Genomic DNA, 19,978 nt, shown 5'->3' with positions numbered 1-19,978 from the left:
AGCAACCTCTGGTGGGTTTACTTGAACAACGAAGGCGCGAACGTCACTCGTGAGAGAAATTTGAGATGAGAAAAAGCGCACACAGCGGCCTCTCGTGGATTCGCGGAAACAAAAACTGCAAAAATACGTACCTCCTGGGACGTATTTCACGGTCTCCAGAAACGTCCTTAGGACTACGTTTTCAGAATGAGCGTGGGTTGACAAAGTATCACCAACTCGCACTAAATACTAGGCTAGTTTTGTTGAATAAACTCGGCAAACAATGTAAATGAAATATGACGCTGCGGTGCCAGAAACTTTATTGTCAGCTAAGTGAAAGAGTTGTTCATAACAGAGATTCATTCACCAACAAATCACTCCCTCTGTTAGAATGAAAAGTGAAAGCAAGGGAGGGGGTGTGTTTCAGGACATGGGTTAGATCAAATTGAACAGGAAGGAGGATAATACATTTCCAAGCACACAAACACACGCGCTCTGTCAGCAATGCCCATGCGGTCACTTACCCATCGAATTTAGAAAAATATTTGCACACTGACCACCGGGAAAACTCCCGATCATATACAGGGCTCGAAATTAACTTTTTTACTTGGTAGCACCAGTGCTCCCAACTTCAAATATTTAGGAGCACCATAAAAAAATTAGGAGCACTAGAAAAAATGTAGGAACACTAGAAAAATGTAGGAACACTAGAAAAATATAGGAACAGTAGAAAAAAATTAGGAGCACTAAAAAATGTTTAGGAGAAACAAAAAAATTTAGGAGCACTAGAAAAAATTTAGGAGCACTAGAAAAAATTTAGGAGCACTAGAAAAAAAATTAGGAGCACCTGAAAAAATTTAGGAGCACTAGAAAAAATTTAGGAGCACTAGAAAAAATTTAGGAGCACCTGAAAAAATTTAGGGGCACCAAAAAAAATTTAAGAGCACTAGAAAAAATTTAGGAGCACTAGAAAAAATTTAGGAGCACCTGAAAAAATTTAGGGGCACCAAAAAAAATTTAAGAGCACTAGAAAAAATTTAAGAGCACTAGAAAAAAATTAGGAGCACTAGAAAAAATTAGGAGCACTAGAAAAAAATTAGGAGCACTAGAAAAAATTTAGGAGCACCAGAAAAAAATTAGGAGCACTAGAAAAAATTTAGGAGCACCAGAAAAAATTTAGGAGTACTAGAAAAAATTTAGGAGCACCTGGAAAAATTTAGGAGCACTAGAAAAAATTTAGGAGCACCTGAAAAAATTTAGGAGCACCAAAAAAAATTTAAGAGCACTAGAAAAAATTTAGGAGCACCTGAAAAAATTTAGGAGCACTAGAAAAAATTTAGGAGCACTAGAAAAAATTGAGGAGCACCTGAAAAAAAATAGGAGCACTAGAAAAAATTTAGGAGCACTAAAAAAAATTTAAGAGCACTAGAAAAAAATTAGGAGCACTAGAAAAAATTTAGGAGCACTAGAAAAAAATTAGGAGCACTAGAAAAAATTTAGGAGCACCAGAAAAAAATTAGGAGCACTAGAAAAAATTTAGGAGCACCAGAAAAAATTTAGGAGCACTAGAAAAAATTTAGGAGCACCTGAAAAAATTTAGGAGCACTAGAAAAAATTTAGGAGCACCAGAAAAAATTTAGGAGCACTAGAAAAAATTTAGGAGCACTAGAAAAAATTTAGGAGCACTAGAAAAAATTTAGGAGCACTAGAACAAATTTAGGAGCACTAGAAAAAATTTAGGAGCACCTGAAAAAATTTAGGAGCACCAAAAAAAATTTAAGAGCACTATAAAAAATTTAGGAGCACTAGAAAAAATTTAGGAGCACTAGAAAAAATTTAGGAGCAGTAGAAAAAAATTTAGGAGCACTAGAAAAAATTTAGGAGCACCTGAAAAAATTTAGGAGCACCAGAAAAAATTTAGGAGCACTAGAAAAAATTTAGGAGCACCTGAAAAAATTTAGGAGCACTAGAAAAAATTTAGGAGCACTAGAAAAAATTTAGGAGCACTAGAAAAAATTTAGGAGCACTAGAAAAAATTTAGGAGCACTAGAAAAAATTTAGGAGCACCTGAAAAAATGTATTTACTCCTCGTTGCACAAGCATTTGTGAAGATAGCAACTGTTAATGTGTGTGCGTGCGTGCGTGCTTGTGAGTGTGCATGTGATAAAATAACAACAGCCAGATTGATGTTTAATGTTAAAGCTTTCACTTAAAGGGTTGTAATGTAATGTGTGTATCTATATAGCACATTTATTGTGTATGGCCATACACCCAAAGCACTTCACAATCATGAGGAGGGGTTTACTCCACCATCAGTGTGCAGCATCCACTTGGATGATGTGACTGCAGCCACAGAACAATGGAGCCAGTGCGCTCATCACACACCAGCTAATAGTGGAGTGGAGAGACAGTGATAGAGCCAATTTGATTTGATGGATGGGGATGATTGGGTGGGCATGATGGGTTAGGGCTGATTGGATGGAATTTGGCCAGGACACTAGGGTTACACCCCTACTCTTTATGAGAAGTGCCATGGGATTTTTAATGACCACAGAGAGTCAGGATCTTGGTTTAAAGTCTCATCTGAAAGACGGCGCTCACTGACAGTATAGTGTCCACTTTACTATACTGGGGCATTAGGACTCACAGAGACTACAGGTTGAGCCCCCACCTGGCCTCACTAACACCACTTCCAACAGCAACCTAGTTTTCCCATGTGGTCTCCCATCAAGGTACTAACCAGGCTCAGCCCTGCATAGCTTCAGTGAGTAACCGGTCTTGGGCTGCAGGGTAATATGGCTGTGGATATTTATAGATAGATAGGATAAAATGTCCTCTCCTTTGAGTGGCCTCACAACTGAGATTCTTTCACCTGTTGAACACAAAAGCAGACATTTTGAAGAAAGTTGAAATGCTGTATCCATTGACTTCAATTGAAGGAAAAACAGATACCATGGAAGTCAGTGGTTACAGGTTTTTTTTTCCAAAACATTTTTCAAAATATCTTCTTTTTGGTTTAACAGCAGAAAGACACTCATAAAGGTTGGAAATAAGTTAAGGGTGAGTAAATGATGACAGAATTGTAATTTTCGGGTGAACTGTCCCCCTTTAATACTCGGTAGACCCCTAAAAACAATAGGTATATATATATTTAGAATGATCATTTACATAATAATGTTTTAATTATATAAAAAAATAGCAATGTATGTTCAGTGTTATTGTTAACCAAATCATTATTATAAAAAAAATATATATATATATATACTGTATATATATATAAATCTATATTGTTTTTTAATTAAGAAAGTTTTAATACAATATATTATTGGATGAAAAAAAAACCTAAGGAAATGAAAAATGGATTTGTCGCCTTACTAATCTTGTTAATCTGGATTAACAAATATAATGCATTTAAATGGTTGAAGATAATGAATAATAATGACTACAAACCTCTTAACAAATTAAAAGGAAAACTAAGTTCCTGATTTTACTGATTTAACTACAATACAATATAAATAAAACAAAATAGTGCAGGAAGACTGATGACAATAAAAAATATATATTATGATGAACTATAAACACAACAGCTAATAAATATTATGCAAATAAATAATGAAATACCCGATGCATAATGATTTATATGATATATGTGATGGAATATAAACACAACAGCTAATTAATTATGGGAAAATGCTATGATATTATTTCAATAAATAATAAAAAACCTGATAATGATTTATATGATGTATATGAAGAACTATAAACACAACAGCTAATTAATTATGGAAAAATGCTATGATATTATGCAAATAAATAATGAAAAACGTGATAAATGATGATTCATATGATGTATGTGATGGAATATAAACACAATAGCTAATTAATTATTTTAAAATGCTATATTATGCAAATAAATAATGAAATATATAATGAATGATGATTCCTATGATGCAATATAAACACAATAGCAAATTATTTTAAAATGCTAAAATATAACGCATATAAATAATGAAATACATGAAGAATGATGATTTATATGATGAACTAAAAACACAATAGCTAATAAACTATTAAAAATGCTATAATATTTTGCAAATTAATAATATAATATATGATGAATGATGATTTATGCTGTATATGATGAAATATAAACATAATAGCTAATTCATTATGGAAAAATGCTTTGATATGCAAATAATTAATGTGATACATGATGAATGATGATTTATATGATGTATATGATGAACTATAAACACAATAGCTAATTAATTATTTAAAAATCCTATAATGTTATGCAAATAAGCAATGAAATATATGATGAATTATAATTTATATGATGTATGTGATGAAATATAAACACAACAGCTAAATAATTATGGAAAAATGCTATAATATTATGCAAATAAGTAATGAAATGATGGTTTGTATGATGCATGTCATGAAATATAAACACAATAGCTAATTAATTATTGAAAATGCTGTAATATGCTAATAATGTCATATATGATGAATGATGATTTATATGATGTATATGATAAACTATATACACAATAGCTAATTAATTATTGAAAATGCTATAATATGCCAATGAATAATGTAATATATGATGACTGATGATGCATATGATGTATATAATAAACTATAAACACAATAGCTAATTAATTATTGAAAATTAGTATAGTATCATCCAAATGAATATTGAAATATATGATGAATGATGATTTAAATGATGTACGTGATGAAAGATAAACCCAATGGCTAATTAATTATTAAAAATGCTTTGATATTATGCAAATAAATAATGAAATGTATGATGAATGATGATTTATATGATGTATGTGATGAAATATAAACACAATAGCTAATCAATTAGGGGAAAATGCTATGATATTATGCAAATAAATAATGAAATATATGATGAATGATCATTTTTATGATGTATGTGATGAAATATACACACCACAGCTAATTAATTATGGAAAAATGCTATGATATTATGCAAATAAATAATGAAAAACCTGATGAATAATGATTTATATGATGTATATGATGAAATATAAACACAATAGCTAATTAATTATGGAAAAATGCTATATTATGCAAATAGATAATGAAATGTATGATGAATGATGATTTATATGATGTATATGAAGAACTATAAACACCACAGCTAATTAATTATGGAAAAATGCTATGATATTATGCAAATAAATAATGAAAAACCTGATAAATGATGATTCATATGATGTATGTGATGGAATATAAACACAATAGCTAATTAATTATTTTAAAATGCTATATTATGCAAATAGATAATGAAATATATAATGAATAATGATTTATATGATGCAATATAAACACAATAGCAAATTATTTTAAAATGCTAAAATATAACGCATATAAATAATGAAATACATGAAGAATGATGATTTATATGATGAACTAAAAACACAATAGCTAATAAACTATTAAAAATGCTATAATATTTTGCAAATGAATAATGTGATATATGATGAATGATGATTTATGCTGTATATGATAAATATATAAACATAATAGCTAATTCATTATGGAAAAATGCTTTGATATGCAAATAATTAATGTGATACATGATGAATGATGATTTATATGATGTATATGATGAACTATAAACACAATAGCTAATTAATTATTGAAAATGGTTTGATATTATGCAAATAAGCTATGAAATATATGATGAATTATAATTTATATGATGTATGTGATGAAATATAAACACAATAGCTAATTAATTATGGAAAAATGCTGTAATATTATGCAAATAAGTAATGAAATGATGAATGATGGTTTGTATGATGCATGTCATGAAATATAAACACAATAGCTAATTAATTATTGAAAATGCTGTAATATGCTAATAATGTCATATATGATGAATGATGATTTATATGATGTATATGATAAACTATATACACAATAGCTAATTAATTATTGAAAAAATGGTATAGTATCTTCCAAATGAATATTGAAATATATGATAAATGATGATTTAAATGATGTACATGATGAAAGATAAACCCAATGGCTAATTAATTATTGAAAATGCTTTGATATTATGCAAATAAATAATGTAATATATGATGAATGATGATTTATATGATGTATGTGATGAAATATAAACACAATAGCTAATTAATTATTTAAAAATGCTATAATATTATGCCAATAAATGATAGCATATATGATGAAAGTTGATTCATGATGTAATATTAACCCAATAGCTAATTAATTATTTAAAAGCTATAATACTATGCCATATAATTATTTAATAGCTATAATGTTATGCAAATAAATAATGCACAGAGAGCCGATGAGCGTTTTTGTGTGTGTGTGCGCGTGTGTGTGTGTGTGTGTGTGTGTGTGTGTGTGTGCGTGTGTGCGTGTGTGTGTGTGTGTGTGTGTGTGTGTGTGTGTGTGTGTGTAAAGTGCAGGCGATTCTAAAAATAAGTCATGTTGCATAAAAAATAGATGAAAGATCTGCACATAAAGCCTGTGTGTGATTGATTCCCATCTGTGGATTATTTAAGCGCTGCTCGAGTGCCTCAGGATTACCATCAGCTCTTTAATTCCAGAAGGCGAGAGGAGAGCAGGAAGATTCCGGAAATCTGTGATGTGTAATTAGTCCCCATTGTGCCACGTTGCTAAATCAGGATGCCATTGTTATCCCACATGAGACCCCAGCACTGTATGTCACACCGTGTACATACAGTACATGCATGCATGCATATAGTTTTTAGGTAAAAAAAAATGTCCATACATGCAATAGGTACGGAAAGTATTCAGATCCCCTTAAATTTTACTCTCTTTGTTATGCAATATATTGCAGCCATTTGCTAAAATCATTTAAGTAATTTTTTTTCCTCATAAATGTACTTGCAGCACCCCATATTGACAGAAAAACACAGCATTGTTGACATTTTTCATAGGCATTCAGACCCTTTGCCCAGTGTTTAGTAGAAGCGCCTTTTTGATCTGGTGGGTCTTATTGGGAAAGATGCAACATGTTTTTCACTCCTGGATTTGGGGATCCTCTGCCATCCCTCCCTGCAGATCCTTTCCAGTTTTGTCGGGTTGGATGGTAAACATTGGTGGACACTCATTTTTCGGTCTCTTCAGAAATGCTCAATTGGGTTTAAGTCAGGGCTCTGGGTGGGCCATTCAAGAATGGTCACAGAATTGTTGTGAAGCCATTCCTTTGTTATTTTAGCTGTGTGCTTATGTCACTGTATACTACACCACGTACATACATGCATATAGTCTTTATGTCAGGTAAAAATAGAGGGATACATGTATAGTTTTTAGGTAAAAGAAGAGTGATAGATTCATGCATATTGTCTTTACGGCAGGTATATACACTCACTGGCCAATTTATTAGGTACACCTTACTAGTACCGGGTTTGACCCCCTTTTGCCTTCAGAACTGCCTAAATATTTCATGGCATAGATTCAACAAAGTACTGGAAATATTCCTCTGAGGTTTTGGTCCATACTGACATGAGAGCATCACACAGGTTTATGGGTTGCACATCCATGATGCAAATTTCCCGTTCCACCACATCCCTAAGGTGCTCTATTGGATTGAGATTTGGTGACTGTGAAGGCCATTTGAGTACAATGAACATTGACTCATGTTCAAGAAACCAGTCTGAGAAGATTTGCGCTTTATGACATGGCACGTTATCCTGCTGGAAGTAGCCATCAGAAGATGAGTACACTGTGGTCATAAAGTGATGGACATGGTCAGCAACAATACTCAGGTAGGCTGTTGACTAAAGCTACGGTCACACCGGGCTTTGTGTGTACGAAATTCTGTCCTGCGGCGCTGCGAAAAGGGGCGGGATTAAACAAGATGATTAGACATTTAAAAAAGCAAGTGATTGCCCCATGTTTTAAATTTCTGTCCGGAGAGCTCCTGTTTTGATCCTCGATTGGTCTCACGCAGTCAAGTGATGGGATTTCGCAGGTCAGAGTTCACCAAGCTTGAACTTTGCACCGCAGCAACCTGCAAAACTTGACGCATGACCTTTCGTTTCCGGTCTGACGCATTCGCGTGCGTATGAATGGAAGTCTATGGGAGAAAAAAGCGAGTGTGACCACAGCTTTAGGCTGGGGTCTTCTTCCCCATTCTGCTCAGTTTGAACTGCAGCAGATCATCTTGACCATGTCTACATGTATATATAGTGTATATATTGGGTATATTTGGGTTTAAGTCAGGGCTCTGGCTGGGCCAGCTGTGTGCTTAGGGTCATTGTTTTGTTGGAAGGTCCTGAGCACTCTGAAGGTTTTCTTCAAAGATATCACTGTACTAGGCCGCATTCATCTTTCCCTCAATTGCAACCAGTTATCCTGTCCCTGCAGCTGAAAAACAACCCCACTATAAAAGAGATATGCATTTATGCTTATAGTCTTTATGGCAGCTAGAAAATGGATTTGTGTATGCATGTTCAATTCAACTCAATTCACCTTTATTTGTATAGCGCTTATACAATGTAGATTGTGTCAAAGCAGCTTCACATAAAAGGTCACAGTAAATAGGAACAGTGTAGTTCAGTTTGTAGTGTTTAAGTTCAGTTCAGTTGAGCTCAGTTCAGTGTGGTTTAATAATCACTACTGAGAGTCCAAATACTGAAGAGCAAATCCAACGATGCGCAGCTCTATAGATTCATGTAGCATATGTGCAAATCCACAAATAAATAGATAAATGTATGCATATAGTCTTTATGCTAGGTAAAAATAGATGCATATGTACATATAGTCTTTATGCTAGGTAGAAAATAGATACATGCATGCTTTTAGTCTTTATGGCAGGTAAAATAAGAGATGCTTATTCGTGCTTTTATGTGAGCAGGAGAGATCATGCTGTAATGTGCTGTATAAAGACTGTCAGAAAAGCTCTTGAAGGTGGTTCATTTCAATGCGGAAGTACTTTCTTCTGGCTTAATGTGTGGAGACATCCATAACTAATCCTTTTGTAAGTTGACTTGTGTGTAATACCTGCTTGTGTGTTCTGTGTGCACTGCAAAAACTGTTCTTCCTTTGGTATTTTTGTCTTGTTTTCACAGCACATTTTTACTTAGAAATGAATATATACTCGTTTAGAAGTGATCTGAAACTGTTACCATTTTTTATTCGGTTAAATAAATAGAAGATATTTTGAAGAATATTTACTGGAAAATGTAGCTATTGACTTCCAGCCTAGAAAATAGAAACTTTTATTTTCCATCAGTCTTAGTACACGATGTAACTAACAAAAAGTCAATCTCTAACACTAGTTCTGTAGAGACGGCCATATTGACCTTTTTCAATTTTTGAAATGATTTACTTTTTTAAAAATAATTCCCACATGTCTATAAAACCTTGACTTTTTAAAATAACATTGCTATTTTATTAAAATTACAAAACACATTTCTACCTTTAGGCAAGGCTAGGCAAGTAAATTTATATAGCACATTTCATACACCATAGTAATTAGGCCGGCTTGTGTAGCAAGCCAGTCTACTGTTATCCTATTTTTCTTTTGAGGCTAAAAAACAAAACGCATCTCCTCCTAGAGCTTTCGAGCTATGACCACCAAACTCACACCAGACCTCCAAACTATTCTGACTCGGGTTGCTATATCTTTTCCGACTGATCCGACTTTTGGTTTTTCGAAAAACGTCCCGGGACTGTCGGAAAAAATCCCATAGTCTTAACATTGAGTCAAACTTTGTGAGCTCGTAACTCTGCATCAGACTGTCACACAGACTTCTAACTGGGCTCATTTAACTCAGACTACCTAACTGCCAATAACTGATGAGCTTTTAACTTTCTGGCCACGCCCTAGCAACCACTTTTGGGACCCTAGAAACCGTTCCATAGACTTCCACTGCAAAAGACTGTCATTGACTTTACATTGGATCAAACTTTGTGAGCTCATAACTCTGCATCAGACTGTCCTACAGACTAATGGTTGAGCTCATTTAACTCAGTCTAGCCAGCAGCCAATCACTGATGGCCTTTTAACTTTCTAGCCACACCCTAACAACCAGATACTGCATCCTAGCAACTGTCCCCTAGACTGCCATTATAAAGGCCCAGATTGATATTGTCATGCTGCAGTGTTATAGAGACATGGGGGTTGTTTTTAACTGTTCATACTGGCAAGAAGCTTTGAAAACAGACTCACCTAGCAACTATATAACAGCAGCTATATCTCAGCATCAGAACATCGTAGAGAAGCGGGGATTGGCTTGTTTGACTCATGCTAGCACACCATAAATCCTGTATGGTTCACATGCTAGCAATGACTAGCAACATGCTAATAATGATTAGCTAAGTACTTTAACATGCTAGAAATGCTATCTATCTTTTCATACTTTTAAAAACTGTTTAAACTAAATATTACCAACAGGCTTTCTCAAGCCAGCCTCAAAGTTTGTCTCGACGAACTTTAATAATCTAGCTCAAAGTGCTTTACATAAACAAGAATAAAAGAAACAAGGAAATAAAAATGATTACAGGAATTAAAAATGATTAAAAACAGATTAAAATGTGTTAAAAAAACAGGTTTTAAAGGAAGGAAAAGAAAAGAAAGACACAATAGTGTGATCTGTGGGACATAATACAGTGCTCATTCTGTAAAGGCACAGCTAAACAGATGTGTTTTCAGTCTTGATGTGAATGTGTGAAGCACATGAATGTTGGAGCACATCTGATCATTTCTGGAAGCTGATTCCAGAAGCGGGGGGCGCTGTTAGTAGCTGAAGGCAGATTCACCCTGCCTTGACTGAACTCTTGAAATTAATGATCTGAGTGATCTGTTAGGTTTGTATTCAGTGGGCATATCTGTAATGTATTGAGGTCCTAGACCGTTTAGGGATTTATAGACAAGTAGTAATACGTTAAAATCTATTCTGAATGTAACTGGGAGCCAGTGTAAAAACCTGAGGACAGGTGTGATGTGCTCTGATTTTTTTGGTTCTGGTCAGAATACTGGCCGCAGTGTTCTGGATGCGCTACAACTGTCTGACTGTCTTTTTAGGAAGAGGAGGAGTTCATTACAGTAATCCACCCTGCTGCTGATAAAAGCATGAACAAATTTATCTAAGTCAATGGAAACAAAGCATCTAATTCTAATAGTATGCTGATTTATTTACTGCTTTGACATGACTACTGGAACTCAGATCTGACTCCAGAATCACACCAAGATTCTTGACCTTATTTTTTGTTGTTTGACCCCTACAGCCTAGGTATGCATTCACCTTGAGACCCTCATCTCTGTTCCCAAATGTTCTTTAATTGCCAAAGCACTCTAATTGACTGCATGCATTTCAGTGGGACTTTAGATATGCGTGCCTCTGTTGCCTAGCAACTTCCTGCTAACAAAAACCTAACTTTCTTATAGCAAAAACATCACTTTATTTCAGACATATCTTTCAAAGCAACATTTCCAGTGCCGTGAAAATAACTTTTCGCCCTGCTTGTGAAAAGTAAAATGAAAGTGGAGATCTTCGCGGGCAGCCTAGTACTCTTACTACATATCTTTAGGCTGACAATATGACATCTTATGTGAGAATTTGTGACGAATGCATCCTCACGTACCAATCATTGTATTTTGTACAAAATGGTTGGTTGGTTTTCCCTGCACCAAAGGAAAAAGTGCATATCTTTCGATTGACTGCTTATTGGGTAAATTGCCATCTTATATTTGTAACGTAACCTCTAATCACATTATACTTATAGTTATAGTACACAAAATTCTTATAAATTACATTTAACTGTGTACAGTGGACCGTAACGTGTACGGAGTTTGGTAAAACAGCGTTTTCTTCCTTTAGCCCTACATGATGGAATGAAATGCAAAGTATTATAATGTTAGAAACAATTTCATCTCTAAATGTTTATAAAAATCATCTGAAGTCTTACCTGGAAGAATCATGTGAATGTTTTGTGTAAATTTTATTTTGCTATATTTTATGTATGTGTATTTTTGTATCGGATACATTTTGTGAGCCATTTTGGCCAGGACCCCCTGGTAGAAGAGAAAGTAAGACATGTACAGTAAATTGCTGTCACCCTTGCATTCTCTGAATATATCTTCAGTCTGACGTTCACAATCTTTGAGCGCACACTAATGGCAGTGTTGTTCATTGAGCAGATGCAGAATGATAGTGTAGTCCTGTTGGCTGTGACTCAGTCTTATATAAGTGTCAGATACTCAGGAGAGTCATTCATTACAGACGCCACTAACACGAGCTGCAGTTTCATTCAAAACATCAGTGTACTCCACAGTGCTTTTGTCTGTTTTCTTAATTTACTAATATCTAAACATTCTTAAAGGGGAGCTATTATGCAAAAATCGCTTTTAAACAGGGTTTAAACACAGTTGTGGCAACTGTGTGAATAAAATCAGCTTCTAATGGTGAGAGTTAATTGATTAATTTATATAATCACATTTCATAAAAACAGTCTGCAGAAACACTTTGATTGACATTCTGCCTTTGTATATGTCATCAAAGAGGGGAAGCTCCACCCATTAGTGACATAGACAGAGCACAATTTCATTTGATTTTAAAGCGACAGTCACCAAAACGGCACAATTAGGATCAAAGCCTAAAGGGGTCGATTTCGAAGAGTTATAAAACATTGAACTGGTATTTTGAACTGAAACTTCACACACACACTCAATGGACATCAGATACTTATTTTACATGTTTTATGGATAATAGGTCCCCTTTAAATGAAGATATATTTACTTGGGATGATTTAAATTACGTAAAATATAACATTTTCTGCACAATGGGGTCGAAATATTTACTTTTTTTTTGTCTCACCCCACAGACAGACAGTTTTGTTCTTGTTTGAAGTATGAAGTATCTATCTATCTATCTATCTATCTATCTATCTATCTATCTATCTATCTATCTATCTATCTATCTATCTATCTATCTATCTATCTATCTATCTATCTATCTATCTATCTATCTATCTATCTATCTATCTATCTATCTATCTATCTATCTATCTATCTATCTAACTTAATATCTATCTACAGTGCATCCAGAAAGTATTCATAGCGCTTCACTTTTTCCACATTTTTTATCTTACAGCCTTATTCCCAAATGAATTAAATTCATTTATTTCTTCAAAATTCTACACACAATACCCCATAATGACAATGTAAAAAAAGAGTTTTTTAAATTGTTGCAAATTTATTAAAATAACTTGAAAAATCACATGTACATCAGTATTCACAGCCTTTGCTGTGAAGCTCTAAATTGTGCTCAGGTACATTCTGTTTCCACTGATCATTCTTGAGATGTTTCAGCAGCTTCATTGGAGTTCCCCTGTGGTCAATTCAGTTGATTGGACATGATTTGAAAAGGCATACACCTGTCTATATAAGGTCCCAGGGTTGGGAGTGCATGTCAAAGCACAAACCAAGTATGAAGACAAAGGAATTGTCTGTAGACCTCCGAGACAAGATCGTCTCGAGGCACAAGGCTGAGGAAGGTTACAGAAACATTTCTGCTACTCTGAAAGTTCCAATGAGCACAGTGGCCTCCATCATCCGTAAGTGGAAGATGTTTGGAACCACCAGGCCATCTAAGCTGATTGGGGGAGAAGGGCCTTAGTCAGGGAGGTGATCAATAACCCGATGGTCACTTTGTGAGGACAACCTTACAGAAGGACAACCATCTGTGCAGCAATCCACCAATCAGACCTGAATGGTAGAGTGACCAGACTGAAGCCACTCCCCGCCTGGACTTTGCCAAAAGGCATCTGAAGGACTCTCAGACCAGAAGAAACTAAATTCTCTGCTCTGATGAGACTAAAATTGAACTCTTTGGAGTGAATGCCAGGCATTACGTTTGTAGAAAACCAGGCACCGCTCATCACCAGGCTTACACCATCCCTACAGTAAAGCATGGTGGTGGCAGCATCCTGCTGTGGGGATGTTTTTCAGCAGCAGGAACTGGAAGACTAGTCAGGATAGAGGGAAAGATGAATGCAGCAATGTACAGAGACATCCTGAATGAAAACCTGCTTCAGAGTGCTCTTGACCTCAGACTGGGGCGATGGTTCATCTTCAAGCAGGACAATGACCCAAAGCACCCTGCCAAAATATCAATGGAGTGGCTTCACAACAACTCAGTGAATGTCCTTGAATGGCCCAGCCAGAGCCCAGACCTAAATCCTATTGAACATCTCTGGAGAGATCTGAAAATGGCTGTATACCGTCGCTTCCCATCCAACCTGAAAGAGATTGAGAGGTACTGCAAAGAGGAATGGGCAAACATTCCTAAAGACAGGTGTGCCAAGCTCGTGGCATCATATTCTAAAAGACTTGAGGCTGTAATTGCTGCCAAAGGTACATTAACAAAGTATTGAGCAAAGACTTTGAATACTTCTGTACATGTGATTTTTCAGTTTTTTTATTTTTAATAAATTTGCAACAATTTAAAAAACTCTTGTCACTATGGGCTATTGTGTGTAGAATTTTAAGGAAATAAATGAATTTAATTCACTTTGGAATAAGGCTGTAACATAAACAAAAAGTGAAGTGCTTTGATTACTTTTCTGGATGCACTGTATCCATCCATCCATCCGTCCGTCCGTCCGTCTATCTATCTATCTGACTTAATATCTGTCTATAAGTCAGTGGGATCCAAAAATTCTCAAAATAAAGTCAGTCAATGTAATTAAAAATGTATTAATTAATATTCATTAAAATCATGAATATTAATAATAAAGCTCAACAATTGGCCATTTCTATCAGCACATGCTCAGAGCTTTAAAACCCTCTGGTTATTGTTGGTTTGTGTGTTTCAGAAGACACTCATACCGAACAGGACAGGACATCGAGAACTGTGGCACATGCAGAGACTGCGCCTGTATCATATACAGGTAAGACAAGCTGATTTTACATCTATTTAACAGCGAAAAACACACAATAATGGGAAATACTTGCTCAAACTCGCTGACATGGACAGTCATTTGTTGAATGGGAGAAGTTTGGAGTTTGGTCTGATGAGTTTGTTTGCTGGGGAGGTGTTTTATAGTCCTTGAGGAATAGTCTGTTGGTTGTTGAAATATTAGTTTTTAATTTCCTGATGAATAATGCATTAAATGACATATGAATGAGATGTGGTCTTTTGAGCTTGTCGATGATAATGCCATTAGTCTCGGTCTCTGGTGACACGACAACAAATTTATTCACAGACCAGCATGTTAGATTTGCAGAAATGGCAGATTTGTTCTTAAAAGTTGAAAACAATGAGCTTTTTGCAACACAGGCTCTTTGGAAATAAGAGCTTCAGCTGGCATTTTTGTGAATAAACATGCATCAGAGTACGTTTGACTGCATTTTTAGGGAAAATGAACGCTACGAATGAAGTTTGAAAGCAAAAACATGCGCTCCTTTTCACATTAATGGTATTTACATGGACATATCATTAACGAATCAAGGATTATTCTCATGCACAACACCAAATTAATACCACACAACATCTATCATTTAATTGCTGGATCCATCCATCCATCCATTTATCTATCGATCATTTAATTGTTCCATCCATCCATCTATTATTTCATTGCTCTATCCAGCCATTCATCTATCTATCTATCTATCTATCTATCTATCTATCTATCTATCTATCTATCTATCTATCTATCTATCTATCTATCTATCTATCTATCTATCTATCTATCTATCTATCTATCTATCTATCTATCTATCTATCTATCTATCTATCTATCATTTAATTGCTGGATCCATCCATCCATCCATTTATCTATCGATCATTTAATTGTTCCATCCATCCATCCATCCATCCATCCATCCATCCATCCATCCATCCATCCATCCATCCATCCATCCATCCATCCATCCATCCATCCATCCATCCATCCATCCATCCATCCATCCATCCATCCATCCATCCATCCATCCATCCATCCATCCATCCATCCATCCATCCATCCATTATTTCATTGCTCTATCCAGCCATTCATTCATCTATCTATCTATCTATCTATCTATCTATCTATCTATCTATCTATCTATCTATCTATCTATCTATCTATCTATCTATCTATCTATCTATCTATCTATCTATCTATCTATCTATCTATCTATATATCTATCTATCTATCTATCTATCTATCTATCTATCTATCTATCATTTAATTGCTGGATCCATCCATCCATCCATCCATCATTTAATTGATCCATCCATCCGTCCGTCCTTCTGTCTAACTATCTAACTATCTATCTCCATATGGTCGTCTTTTCTGGCTTGGTCAGTAGCTCACTTTGTACAGTCTTGTACTTGTGATACACAGTGCTCACGTTTGAGTCTGGTGAAGCATGCCTCCACAAAAGCGATGTAAAATCAAGGTAAAACTGTGGTCGCAGCTTTTATCCTCTTTCTTTTGCTTTTGAAATCACTAATGGTTGTGTTCAGGGAAAAGTTTAGCTCAGTGGTTTGCTGGCCAGGTGATCTGTACAATAAGCTTCACCTTCTCCAATAAAAAAAATAAAAATGTTGTGTTGTACAAGATTACACTGTTAGATTCATACAATAGCATTCTCAACAACACTATCGCAGTTCACAGTATTGAGTATTTGACTTTTTTCTGTGCAGCTTGTTATTTGTTTTTATTAAAATGGCAGGTTCTTAGTTCTGTTTGTTGACACCAAATGTTTCTTGCAGTGCTGTTTTTGTAATGAATGTTAAGCAAATGACATTTGTCTGGTTCTTGGCTGATTCAAAAAAGGGTCCAATGCGTGACTCAAAAACCATAGTGTGATCCGAACCATGAGATTTGTGATCCGTTACACCACTGGCAATGGCCGATTCCACGAGTATGGGAGAGCAGAACGGAAATGCTGAAGAAAGTGGTGTATTTGTGTATAATATTTACACAAATCACCGTCATTTAGTTCTCGTTATTTGGCACAAATGTATATTTCATTTACACATATTTCATTCAGAACCTCCTTAAATGTGTCAAACTAGGTGTAAATACTGATTTGAAACCACTTAAGATTCTCAAGAATCATTTTGACTATGTTTTCTAAGTGCTATTTGCAATGCTAGTTTTGTGGAGATCCTAATGCATTTTATTCAGGATGAACAGAAAAGTCATGTATTTGACTATTCTATTTGAAATAGAAACATTATTCATGGCTTTAATGTCACCTTTAAACGATTGAATGCATTCTTGCTTAAAAAACCCAGATTAATTACTTTGTAAATTTAGATTTTTAGAATTTTTTGTTATTTTTTTGCTGCTTAACCTTTAAAATTGAAAGGTCATTTAGTGAAAGTTTATTGTTATTTGGCACAAATTTATATTCATTTGTTAAAAACAAGACAAATAGGGGAATAAAAACACCTGAAATGTGTCAAATCAGCTGTCAATGCTGATCTAAAACCTCTTCTAGTAACATTTCATGTATTATATTCTTATATGACTTTTTTTTCAGGACTAATAGAAAATACATGTATTTAAAATGGAAAAAGGGTTTTAATGTCGCTTTTGATCAACTGAATGCAACCCTGCTACAAACAAACAAACAAACAAACAAAATAATTCTGAATTTCTTTGTGCATTTTTAATTTTTATTTGTTTGTTTTTGCTGCTTTGATTGTAAAAATGAAAGGTAATTTAGTGAGTTCATCCTTATTTGGCACAAATTTATATTTCATTTTATATTTGTATTTATTTATTTATGTTTCTATATATTAGAACCTCCTGAAATGTGTCAAACCAGAAGTAAATACTGACCTAAGACCACTTCTATAAGATTCTCAAGAAACATTTTGACCATTGTAAGTGCAATTTCGTGGAGATCCTAAAGCATTTAGTTTTTCAGGATGAACTTGTATTTGTAATAGAAACATTATTTGTGGTTTTAATGTCACTTTTGATCATTTGAATGCATCCTTGCTTAAATAAAAACAACAAAAACACGATTCATTTTTTTTGTAGATTTAGATTTTTTTGATCGTTTGTTTTTTTGCTGCTCAGACTATCAAAATCAGAGGTCATTTAGTGAAAGTTTTATCATTATCATATATTTAATTTACAAATATATCATTCAGAATCACCTGAAATGTGTCAAACCAGGTGTAAACGCTGATCCAAAACCACTGCTTCACTCAGTTCTGGGACAGAAATATGATCTGTTTCAGTTCTCTTGGAAACAGTATCATGTTTACAAGTTCACAGTCTGCTACTATGAGGCCTTCCAAGAAAGAAGTCATTGCGTTTGGCAGAGTTTGCGAGCTTTCTGCCATCGCATCGTTGAAAGATTTTCAACAGTTTTGTTTGAGACAATAGCAAAGTAAACAAGCCAAGTGTCCTTGAGCACGTCTTTATATTCCGCTGCTCTCTTTTTTATAGGGCTGTATCTGATTTCAGCTTTACCTGTGCCTAAACATCACGTACTGTACAAGTCAATTTACATATCGCTCAGACAGTCTGTTCTCATCTTAAAGTGAGCGTTTCTTGGCCAGAATCTGCTGCAATGTGGATCAGTTGTTCAGAAGTCTGGCTATGCAACACTACATCTTAATGAGGAACTGGAAAGCAGTGGCTACACTGCAAAAATACACTTACACATTGACAGAACTGTGTGCTGGTATAGTGTGTCCATAGTCATACTGGGGTGGTAGAAACACAATAAGTCTCTTTTTTTTATTTCCTGGTGTTAAAATCCCAAACCCCTCCCATTTTGATCCAAATCCCTCCCATTTTGAGGCCGACCACAACGTGACGTATAATTGATTGATAGCAGCATATTAACATGTCTCCAATGCATATAATAATATCCCAAGATACCCAAGATAGGATGTGCGCAAAGCAACTGGGATTAAAAGATCTGTTCAGCTCTCTGTGATCATCTGCACCTCAAGAATGAGTTTGAATGAGTTTAAAACGTTTTTAAAACAGTGCATGTTTGTAATAAAGAAACATCAGTAAAATAGCTACGTAATTCATCACCACAGCCGCGTAGTGTCAGAACAATTCTAAAGGAAAATGCTTCAATCCCAGTCCGTGGACATAAATCAGGTTTATTTTGTACGTTAACATAACTCATGTCCATACAGCAGTGGATAATAATGTGGATCCTGTCACCGTTGCCATGCAAAAACAGTGCAAAGCTAAACCTGTGAATGTGTGTGTTCACGCGAGCAAACTTTATAACATTGTGTGGGACTCATCATTGCAGAAAGGCTTGAATTAGCTCCACAACAAATATATCAAATAACCATTGGGAAAGTTCTTACTGTAGTAAAGGAGAGCTGCTTCATTCTTGTTAACAAGCCAAATTTCCAATATACAGAAAGATATGATAAATAATCTGATGGGTGTTTAGAGCTGAACATTTACAGACACACTCTTGAGACTCAAAAGGCTTATCTTAAATCTTGAAAAAGCGGTAAAATGGCTGCCCTTTAAACATTTTTATGCTGATATACATTTAGTTCAGATGCAAATGTAATTTTGTTTGCATATAGTAATTGATTCTATGAATCTAAAAAAAATCCAATTTACATTTCCATCCTGTTGGGAGATTTTATTTTTTATCAACAGCTTAATTTTGATATTTTAGTTAAATTTATGTGAAATTAAAAGATTAAACATGTTTAGATATTCACAGACACACACGCACGCACACACACACACACACACGCACACACACACACACACACACACACACACACACACACAAAAATCTAGGGCAAAAACTGCATGATGTTGTCTTTGACAGACAAAGTGTGACAAACATGCTAAAAAAAAAGAAATCAGTAAGGGGGCCAAACACTTTTTCACATATATATTTTCACAAATATGAAGCAATATCACATGAGTTGCAGTGCGATATGGCTGTATATCGGCTCTGTTAGGAGGTGTGCTTTGGCTCGAGGCTGCAAGGTGAATGCCTTAGTGCCCCACCAGTGTCGATATA

The 19,978-nt window shown here is 34.8% G+C and overlaps 1 protein-coding gene across 3 annotated transcripts in view; it reads left to right on the top strand.

Annotated features, from left to right (window-relative positions):
* LOC130228825 (mucin-2) overlaps nucleotides 1-19,978 on the top strand; it is a 261,167-nt gene that overhangs the window by 136,434 nt on the left and 104,755 nt on the right. For 2 of the 3 annotated variants that reach the window (XM_056457291.1, XM_056457292.1), the window contains exon 3: nucleotides 14,830-14,904. In XM_056457291.1, the coding sequence (XP_056313266.1) occupies nucleotides 14,830-14,904 (75 nt within the window). The remainder of the gene's footprint in view (nucleotides 1-14,829; nucleotides 14,905-19,978) is intronic. The other variant, XM_056457293.1, reaches the window with a different exon arrangement.

The sequence above is a fragment of the Danio aesculapii genome, chromosome 5, assembly GCF_903798145.1.
Source record: "Danio aesculapii chromosome 5, fDanAes4.1, whole genome shotgun sequence".
Lineage (NCBI taxonomy): Eukaryota > Metazoa > Chordata > Actinopteri > Cypriniformes > Danionidae > Danio > Danio aesculapii.
This window is presented reverse-complemented; position numbering and strand designations above follow the sequence as displayed.